Here is an 11319-nt window from a genome sequence, read left to right as displayed (position 1 = left end):
AGATAATATTAAAGATGATTAGGATATTCATCTTTAATAATTTTAATGGGGGATATCACAAGTTGGTGGAATATCACTGTGAGGCCCATTTACTCTAACGACAATTAATGATCAAACAATAATGGTTTGATTTAAAACTGCAGCGGAAAAAGGTTTAAAATAATTTAAAACGGACCTCAGGGCCTAGAAAAATTTCGACATGACCTCCCCGTAAATAGGACATCCCGAAAACTCAAACAGCAGTTTATATCAAAATATACTCCAACTAGAGTCAACAACCTATAGCCGCACTGGCCAGGACTAAACAGAATTTAAAACTTATCAAATACTCACCAGATAATGAAAATCACAGAGTCGCCTCAGCACATAACAAGAACAACCAAATACTAATACAAATACACGAGGCATCTCCCCGGCAAATAAACTACAATACAAGACTGAGACAACTCAAACATATAGAATAACTGGGAGACTCCACTGAACAGAACCAAGCAATCCATCCTCAATCCCGAGCTCCACTGGCGGAACCTCGGCCTGATGCTGCAAAACGACTCGGGAGATCTACCATGGTGCCCAAAAGCAACCACAGCAGCCCCCCCAGTAAACAACTGAGGTTAGGATTCTGGTATGAAACAGTTCAACAATAACAACAATAACATAAATCATGCATAATCATATAATGAAATGTAATATGCAATGCATGAAAGGCTCAACGAATAATCGGGATAACAGGAACCAACAAACGGTACGATAACAACTGGAATAATGCTCGAGCAACAACACAGGGGAGCTACATCGTCATGCAGCTAAACCGCCCTGCCAAGTATGCGAGGTATGCCAAGCTGTGCTGAAAAACACCCCTGACTCGGCCTCCATACAGCTGATACGGTATAACAGGATGGCACAACAGAACGAACTAGATGACACAATCCCAGCGCTCACCTCAAAAGGCTGCACTAACCACGGGATTGTTCAATCACATCTTCGGTCTCATGTGTATAGGCCTATCAGCCACACAATGATCCCGAGATAAACAACAGTGCCAGATAACAACGGATATCAACAATGGGCTAACAAAAACGATAGGGCTCAACATGAATGTCATAACTGTATGCCCAATGCTAAATGCCAATAATATGTCATAATAATAAACATAGATCATAACAAAGGCATTTAACAATTTATAACAGTCAACAATTCATAACACGATCAATGTAACACAGAATGTCAATTTAACATAATTTATGTTTTACCGTCGTATGTTACCGAGCTGTAACATACCTAAACCGACTCTAAAATCACAACAAGCTCAACTTTAATCTCCTCGACCTAAAAATGATAAAATAGGTCGAATAATTCACAATTCGCCAATAACACTAAATTAATCCAACTTATTGATTTTTAATTATCAAAACTTAATTCCCAAATCCAAACAATTCTGGAATTTCAACTAAATAACCGTAATTCTCCAAAATAATCAAACGATTAACTCGATACTAATTCACAAACTCCTCGATTTATACCTCAAAGCTCTCCAACGATCGAACCTACAATATAAACCCAATATATACGTCAATATAATGCATTAAAATCGACAAGGCGAAATTAAATCGAAGCGAGTAAAATTACACTTCGGGGCAGCCTACTTATGCACCGAAAAAATCTGGAATTGGATCCAAAATTACCAAGATCGAAGTATAAACTAGTCGCTAGCGGTCCAATGTTGCTACTCGCCGGAAAAGACGCCGGAAAACACTATTCACGACCAAAAACCGAACTGAAAACTAGCTGGAAAATGCAGGAACAGCAAGGTAAGATTTAAGCTTCAAATCCTTGCTCAATATACTCCAAAGGACCAAGAAAAACCAAGCAATAGCTCACCTAAAATCGAACAAGAAAAATCGAAAAGGAGCAGTCCCGAAACAGGGCTCGATTGGGGCTGAAACGAGCATCAAAAGTGGCGATTCATGGTTCAAAACGAAGCTACCGATGTAAGGAAGACAACCCCTCAAACCGTTCGTGATTTGGACGCCGGACGGAGGAGATATCGCAACTTTCCCACAGCTGCTACATGAGTTGCGAAAATGGGGTTGAGGGAAATGGGTTTTTCTTCTTCTCTCTCTTCTTTTTCCTTCTCTTGAAAGTAAGTTGTGTGTGTATGTATATGTATATATATATATTTTGTATTTGGTTACTAAAATAGTATCTCAAGCCCATTTATCCCGGCCTGTATTTATTTTGCTCTCGTGTGTTATTTAAACTCTATATGTATTTTATATCGTTAAATTCTCCGATATTCTCAAATACATATTTTTAACACACTTCTTGAATTTATTTGGCATAAATAATTATTTTAATTTACAACTCAATAATTATTCTAATTATGCCAAAAATTACCGGATAATAAATTACAGGGCCTTACACTTCTCCACCCCTTAAAACAATTTCGTCCTCGAAATTTCTGCTTATACACATACATCTTACACACAATAGAAAACCAACAATACAATACTAAGAATCAAACAGATATGGATAAGATGCTCTCATCTTCTCTTCTGTTTCCCACGTTGATTCTTCTACACCTATGCCTCGACCACTGAACACGTACAAGTGGTATAACTTTATTGCGTAAAACTTTATCTTTACGATCCAAGATACAAACAGGATACTCAGTATACGATAGAGACGGATCAAGCTCAACCTCATCAGGCTGAATCACATGAGACGGATCGGGCTCGTACTTACGCAACATAGAAACATGGAAAACATCGTGGATGCCAGATAAAGCCTGAGGCAAATCCAAACGATAAGCGCAAGTCCCAATACGCTCAACAATCTCGTAGGGACCAACGAAACGAGGTGACAACTTACCCCTCCTACCAAAGCGAACAACACCTCTAAACGGAGAGATTCTCAGAAATACAAAATCTCCAACTTGAAACTCTAGAGGTCGACGATGTTTGTTAGCATAACTAGCTTGACGATCTTGGGCAGCTTTCATTCTTTGACGAATCAACTGGACTTTATCGTGCATTTCCTGAACAATCTCAGGTCCAGTCAACTGCTTCTCACCAAATTCATCCCAACAAAGAGGTGATCGACACCGTCTGCCGTACAAAGCTTCAAAAGGAGCCATACCAATAGTCAACTGGAAACTGTTGTTATATGAAAATTCTACTAGTGGTAAAGCTTCCTGCCAACTGTCTTTAAAATCCATGACTACAACTCGAAGCAGATACTCGAGTGTCTGAATCGTACGCTCTGTCTGACCATCTGTCTGAGGATGGTACACAGTACTCATTGCAAGTCGTGTACCCATTTCTTTTTGGAAACTAGTCCAAAATTTTGATGTGAATCTAGGGTCACGATCTGAGACTATTGCAACTGGAACTCCATGAAGTCTCACAACATTTTCAATATACAGACGAGCCATCTTCTTGTTCGAATACTTCCTCTCATACGGAATAAAATGTGCCGACTTAGATAATCTGTCGACAATCACCCAAATGGCATCGAAATGACGAGAATTATGTGGCAAATGCGTGACAAAATCCACAGCCACGTGCTCCCAGTTCCACTGAGGAACCTCAAGGCTATGCAGTAATCCTCCCGGTCTCAATCGTTCCGCTTTGACTTGCTGACAGATCATACAACGAGACACAAACTCAGCCACATCCTTTTTCATATTCTTCCACCAAAACTGAGGTCGTAGAATATGATACATTTTCCTTCCTCCTGGGTGGATACTATATCGAGTACAATGAGCTTCTTTAAGGATGGCTGTACGCAATTCAGGAATATCTGGGACAACCAATCTACCATTCAACCGAAGAGAATCATCTGAGTGAATTGAGAAACCAGATTGATGTCCTTGAGATACTAACTCATAAGATTTCAGAACTCGATCATCAGTTTTCTAGGCTGACTTTACAATCTGAATCAACTCTGGCTCAACAGAAATCTGAGATACACAAACAGCATTACCTTGGATTTGAAAATCCAACCCAGAGGTGCAAATATCCTCTCGTAACTTAGAAACATGAATCGAGGATAAATTAACGTCAACAACCTTACGACTCAAAGCATCGGCAATGACATTCACTTTTCCCGGATGATACTGGATCTCACAATCATAATCTTTCAAAAGATCCATCCAACGTCTCTGTCTCATATTCAGATCTGACTGAGAGAACAAATACTTCAAACTCTTGTGATCAGAATAGATTACAAATTGCTCTCCAAACAAATAATGCCTCCAAATCTTTAGAGCAAAAACGATAGCAGCTAATTCCAAGTCATGAATAGGATACTTAGACTCATGCGGTTTCAACTGACGAGAACCATAGGCCACAACTCTGCCATGCTGCATCAGAACACAACCTAATCCTCTATTTGATGCGTCGATACAAACAACGAATCCTCAAGAACCATTTGGAATGGTAAGAACTGGTGCAGAAGTCAGTCTTTTCTTCAACTCGACAAAACTTGACTCACATTCATCCGACCAAATGAATCTCTGATTTTTCTGAGTCAGTTGAGTGATAGGTCTAGCAATCTTTGAGAAATTTTCGATAAATCTCCGGTAATAACCAGCTAAACCCATGAAACTACGAATCTCTGGCACATTGGTCGGTCGTGCCCAGTTCAGAACTGCTTCCACTTTACTTGGATCGACTGAAATACCATGTTGAGATATGACATGGCCCAGAAACACAACTCTATCTAACCAAAACTCGCACTTGGATAGCTTGGCGTACAACTGCTTCTTTTGAAGAATTCGAAGAACTATCCTCAAGTGTTTGGCATGCTCTTCCTCGGACTTGGAATAAACAAGAATATCATCGATGAATACAATCACAAAACGATCAAGATATTTACGAAATACTCGATTCATCAAGTCCATAAACACAGCAGGAGCATTGGTCAAACCAAAAGGCATAACCAAAAATTCAAAGAGTCCGTATCACGTGCGAAAAGCTGTTTTCGGGACATCTTCTTGTCTGACTCGCACTTGATGATACCCAGAACGAAGATCAATCTTAGAATACACCGAAGTACCTTGCAACTGATCAAATAAGTCATCAATCCTAGGGAGTGGATATTTATTCTTGACAGTAGACTTATTCAGTTGCCGATAATCAATACACATCCGCATCGTACCATCTTTCTTCTTGACAAATAGAATCGGTGCACCCCACGGTGAAGAACTCGGACGAATATAACCTTTACTCAACAAATCCTGTAATTGTTCTTTCAGCTCTTTTAGCTCAACAGGAGCTAAACGATACGGTGCTCGAGATATGGGTTCAGTTCCTGGCATTAATTCGATACTGAACTCAACTTCTCGTTCTGGTGGAAAACCAGGAATCTCTTCTGGAAACACATCAGGAAACTCACGGACTACAGGAATATCAGAAATCTGTCGCTCATCTTGCGATAGATCCACAGCATAAACCAGAAAACCTTCATGACCTGTATCTAACAATCGATTCATCTCAATGGCAGAAACTAGAGGAATCTTGGCTTGAGAACCACGGCCATAGAAATTCCATTTAGGAGCAAAGCTAGGTCTGAAACGAACTATTCCTCGATAACAGTCAACAGTGGCACGATTTGCAGTCAAAACATCCATACCAACGATACAATCAAAGTCATGCATAGGTAAGACTATGAGATTCAGATACAAAACATTTTCATCGTGAAACAAAACCGCATTGAACACCACATTATCAGTGATAATCATTTTGCCCATCGGAGTAGCAACAGATAGATTGGAATTCATACTAGTGGTGCGAAGATCATGTGAAACAACGAATGCATGAGAAACAAAGGAATGAGATGCTCCAGTATCAAATAACACTCGTGCTATAAAACCACATAGAGTACAATTACCGGTAATGACAATACCTGGAGCTGCCTGAGCCTCATCCTCAGTCAAGGCAAAAACATGAGCAGATGACTGATTCTGTTGACCACCGTGCCCTCTACTCTGATGCGAAGGGCGACTAGGCAGATGGGAATACTGAGACGCAGCTGTAATTCTATTACCTTGAGCTCCACTACCTGCCTGGGTTGATTTTCCTGTCTTACTTGGACAGACTCTAGCAAAATGGCTCGGCCGACCACAAACATTACAAACCCCTTGAACTCCAACACATTGATTACTGGAATGCTTGCCTCCACAGTGATCACAATAAGGTCAACTATAGCGATATCCCCCACGGTTCCCCGAACTCCCTGAACTCGAAGAACTAGAACCAGGCTTCTTAAATTGTTTCCCACGTGGACGAAGAGATGCAGAACCAGATGAACTGAATTGTTGCCTCCCCGACTGATGATGTTGGGTAGGAACTCGATTGCCACTCCTTTTAAGACTAGCTTCAGCCCTTTTTGCTATTTCCACTGCTTCAAGATAATTCAGTGGCTTACCGGTAGAAACAAAAGGGTGCAGATGATCGTTCAACCCTTCAATGAAACTTTCGACAACAGCAATCTGACTTGCCGCAACATGAGGAGCTTATCTCAGCATAGCATAAAAAGTATCCGCATAATCCGCAACTGACATATCGCCTTGTTTCAGGTTATGAAACTCAGAAGCCTTAGAACTGTAGAATGATGGAGGACAATAACTTTCCTTAAACTTCAGCTTGAATATATCCCATGATGGAATGATCCTCTGAGCATTTAAAGTCATTAATGTAGTAGACCACCACATTTTGGCACGATCCTTCAACTGATGCACAGCTAATCTCAATCGACACTCTGGAGGATACTCAATCAAATCAAACAATTCCTCAATCTCAGAAATCCATAACTCAGCTTTCTCAGCTCCATCTGAACCACTGAATCGAGGAGGATGCATAGAATGGAAACGCGCAACTAACTCATCCATCCTAAGCTGCTCTAGATGATCAGCAGCTTGCTCAACAAAAGTATCGTCAAAAACACGGACACAAGGTGTACCACGTCCACGACCTCGACCTCGAGCTAAAGGAATCTCATCAACAGGAATTTCTCCACCTCCTTCCATTCTATACGATAAAACACCAAAATAATTAGAATGGAGTAAACAAATCATATAATCACATAAGCATGTTTTCAAGTAGCATACACAGGCGCAACAACCATTTTAGTGCCAAGACTCAAATGTCCTAGACTCTAGTTCGAGCGTATCCCAGTTTACGCTCTGATACCAAGATGTGAGGCCCATTTACTCTAACGACAATTAATGATCAAACAATAATGGTTTGATTTAAAACTGCAGCGGAAAAAGGTTTAAAATAATTTAAAACGGACCTCAGGGCCTAGAAAAATTTCGGCATGACCTCCCCGTAAATAGGACATCCCGAAAACTCAAACAGCAGTTTATATCAAAATATACTCCAACTAGAGTCAACAACCTATAGCCGCACTGGTCAGGACTAAACAGAATTTAAAACTTATCAAATACTCACCAGATAATGAAAATCACAGAGTCGCCTCAGCACATAACAAGAACAACCAAATACTAATACAAATACACGAGGCATCTCCCCGGCAAATAAACTACAATACAAGACCGAGACAACTCAAGACATACATATAGAATAACTGGGAGACTCCACTGAACAGACCCAAGCAATCCATCCTCAATCCCGAGCTCCACTGGCGGAACCTCGGCCTGATGCTGCGAAACGACTCGGGAGATCTACCATGGTGCCCAAAAGCAACCACAGCAGCCCCCCCAGTAAACAACTGAGGTTAGGATTCTGGTATGAAACAGTTCAACAATAACAACAATAACATAAATCATGCATAATCATATAATGAAATGTAATATGCAATGCATGAAAGGCTCAACGAATAATCGGGATAACAGGAACCAACAAACGGTACGATAACAACTGGAATAATGCTCGAGCAACAACACAGGGGAGCTACATCGTCATGCAGCTAAACCGCCCTGCCAAGTATGCGAGGTATGCCAAGCTGTGCTGAAAAACACCCCTGACTCGGCCTCCATACAGCTGATACGGTATAACAGGATGGCACAACAGAACGAACTAGATGACACAATCCCAGCGCTCACCTCAAAAGGCTGCACTAACCACGGGATTGTTCAATCACATCTTCGGTCTCATGTGTATAGGCCTATCAGCCACACAATGATCCCGAGATAAACAACAGTGCCAGATAACAACGGATATCAACAATGGGCTAACAAAAACGATAGGGCTCACCATGAATGTCATAACTGTATGCCCAATGCTAAATGCCAATAATATGTCATAATAATAAACATAGATCATAACAAAGGCATTTAACAATTTATAACAGTCAACAATTCATAACACGATCAATGTAACACAGAATGTCAATTTAACATAATTTATGTTTTACCGTCGTATGTTACCGAGCTGTAACATACCTAAACCGACTCTAAAATCACAACAAGCTCAACTTTAATCTCCTCGACCTAAAAATGATAAAATAGGTCGAATAATTCACAATTCGCCAATAACACTAAATTAATCCAACTTATTGATTTTTAATTATCAAAACTTAATTCCCAAATCCAAACAATTCTGGAATTTCAACTAAATAACCGTAATTCTCCAAAATAATCAAACGATTAACTCGATACTAATTCACAAACTCCTCGATTTATACCTCAAAGCTCTCCAACGATCGAACCTACAATATAAACCCAATATATACGTCAATATAATGCATTAAAATCGACAAGGCGAAATTAAATCGAAGCGAGTAAAATTACACTTCGGGGCAGCCTACTTATGCACCGAAAAAATCTGGAATTGGATCCAAAATTACCAAGATCGAAGTATAAACTAGTCGCTAGCGGTCCAATGTTGCTACTCGCCGGAAAAGACGCCGGAAAACACTATTCACGACCAAAAACCGAACTGAAAACTAGCTGGAAAATGCAGGAACAGCAAGGTAAGATTTAAGCTTCAAATCCTTGCTCAATATACTCCAAAGGACCAAGAAAAACCAAGCAATAGCTCACCTAAAATCGAACAAGAAAAATCGAAAAGGAGCAGTCCCGAAACAGGGCTCGATTGGGGCTGAAACGAGCATCAAAAGTGGCGATTCATGGTTCAAAACGAAGCTACCGATGTAAGGAAGACAACCCCTCAAACCGTTCGTGATTTGGACGCCGGACGGAGGAGATATCGCAACTTTCCCACAGCTGCTACATGAGTTGCGAAAATGGGGTTGAGGGAAATGGGTTTTTCTTCTTCTCTCTCTTCTTTTTCCTTCTTTTGAAAGTAAGTTGTGTGTGTATGTATATGTATATATATATATTTTGTATTTGGTTACTAAAATAGTATCTCAAGCCCATTTATCCCGGTCTGTATTTATTTTGCTCTCGTGTGTTATTTAAACTCTATATGTATTTTATATCGTTAAATTCTCCGATATTCTCAAATACATATTTTTAACACACTTCTTGAATTTATTTGGCATAAATAATTATTTTAATTTACAACTCAATAATTATTCTAATTATGCCAAAAATTACCGGATAATAAATTACAGGGCCTTACAATCACTGTGGTACTTTTGACTTTGGTAACCATGTTACTATTTGCTTTTATAAAGCATTGTATTGTTTATATTTTTAGTTGGAATCCGAGGTTTCAAGTTCGGCTCTTCCCTCTATAAATAGGTTGTAATTTGTTCTTTGTAAGGACGGTCGAGTTTTCCCCCCTCTATTCTTTCTCTGTAAACAACCCTTCTGCATAAATAAAACTTCAAGCTTTCTGATTACAACTTTGTAAGTTTAGTCTTTTCTTTATTTTGCTTTTATTTACTGTTTTTATTTTAGAAAATAACCTGAATGACAGGCTAAAATACTCGTGCTAAATTATTACCTTACTATGACATGATCTATATTTATTTGTAACTTGGAATTAAATTGAGATAATAAAAGATTTATTTAAAATTTAGGATGTAATATAAGGGTTATTGGTTAGAACATAAGGTAAAAAGATGAACCAGGAAATGGTAAACACAATGTTCGAGTTTAACCAGGAAATAATAAATTCATATTGTAGCCCTTCAGCCTGCTTAGCCGAGAGATGACGTTTAAGACGTTTATGGGTGATTTTTTATGAATTTATGTTTCTCAAGTGGACCTCGGTAAAATCCTCTGTTGTTTAATTTATTTTGGTATATCTTTAGTAAATCTTTTTATGTTTTGTAAAAGTTCCAAATAAGAACCTTATATTCATTATTATTCTGGAGTTTAAATGTCTCTTTTTCTTAGCTCAGTTTGAGTTGAAAATGGTATGTAGGCTGGAAACCAATAACTTTCATGTGTGCGAAAGTCACTAAGAAAAAATTTGGTAAAACAATGCCACGTATCAGATTTAATTTTATTCCAAGACTCGGATATATAAATTTATAATTATATTATTAAAATATTTAACTAGTTAAATCAATTTTTAATATATAAATAATTTTATAATTTTACGAACATAAAATAATAGTGCATTAGATTATTAGCTAAGGCCTAGGTAGAATAATATGGATTAGTATAAGCATTTGCATTTGTCATATTTAAGAGGTTAGTCAAGGGATGGCAAAGGATGTATATATATATATATATATGCATACATATATTTTTTTAAGACATCGATATTTTTATTGTTTAATATATATATATATATAAATAAATATACTCATTTTGTGCATAATATAACAGACATATATGTGGTTATTAAATCCATATTTAATTAGAATTTGAAGAGCTTTGCAACAACTATGTTAAGAGTATATTAAGAGTAGGTCTTTTGTGAGACGGTCTCAGCGAATCTTTATGTGTGAGACGAGTCAACCCTACCGATATTCACAATAAAAAATAATATTCTTAGCATAAAAAGTAATATTTTCTCATGGATGACCCAAATAAGAGATCTATCTCATAAAATACGATCCGTGAGACCGTATCACACAATTTTTTGTCCTATATTAATAGCCATTACATAACAATTACATCCCTTAATTTTGAGATTAATGGAATATAAATGCAGACTCTTCGGCCCACCTTCTTGCCCTGTAAATGCCACGTTGAAGCTAGAGCAAAAACACACCTGAATCATTTAGCTTATAGAATAAAAGAATTAAAGCAATGTAAGGTTGTCATTTCCGTGTGTTCAATAGCAGATTTGAAAAACGTCAGTCAATATCATCAAGGTCCTCGGGTTAACATGGGCACTCCCAGCTCAGCCTACTCAGTCATCAACGCCTCTAGTCTCCTCATCAACAAACTATTCACCTGCACATTCACACCTAGTAAGTCTAAAGGCTCAACAC

General features: G+C 38.5%; 1 protein-coding gene across 5 annotated transcripts; it reads right to left on the bottom strand.

Moving 5' to 3' along the window:
* Window positions 1-229: 229 nt before the first annotated feature.
* Window positions 230-9543, bottom strand: LOC142506245 (uncharacterized). Of its 5 annotated transcripts, XM_075619437.1 has the most exons (7): window positions 9008-9543; window positions 8812-8914; window positions 8650-8673; window positions 8408-8455; window positions 7580-7687; window positions 5908-7031; window positions 230-561 (listed from the first exon to the last, which is right to left on the bottom strand). In XM_075619437.1, exons 5-6 carry the CDS (start codon window positions 7624-7626, stop codon window positions 6518-6520), a joined length of 561 nt encoding a protein of 186 aa, XP_075475552.1. In that variant the 5' UTR covers window positions 7627-7687; window positions 8408-8455; window positions 8650-8673; window positions 8812-8914; window positions 9008-9543; the 3' UTR covers window positions 230-561; window positions 5908-6517. The 5 variants fall into 5 exon arrangements, with proteins under 5 accessions (XP_075475552.1, XP_075475556.1, XP_075475555.1 ...); XM_075619441.1 differs by lacking the exon at window positions 7580-7687; XM_075619440.1 differs by lacking the exon at window positions 8408-8455.
* Between the last annotated feature and the right edge of the window lie 1776 nt (window positions 9544-11319).

Source organism: Primulina tabacum, chromosome 10 (assembly GCF_025594145.1).
Source record: "Primulina tabacum isolate GXHZ01 chromosome 10, ASM2559414v2, whole genome shotgun sequence".
Taxonomy (NCBI): domain Eukaryota; kingdom Viridiplantae; phylum Streptophyta; class Magnoliopsida; order Lamiales; family Gesneriaceae; genus Primulina; species Primulina tabacum.
This window is presented reverse-complemented; position numbering and strand designations above follow the sequence as displayed.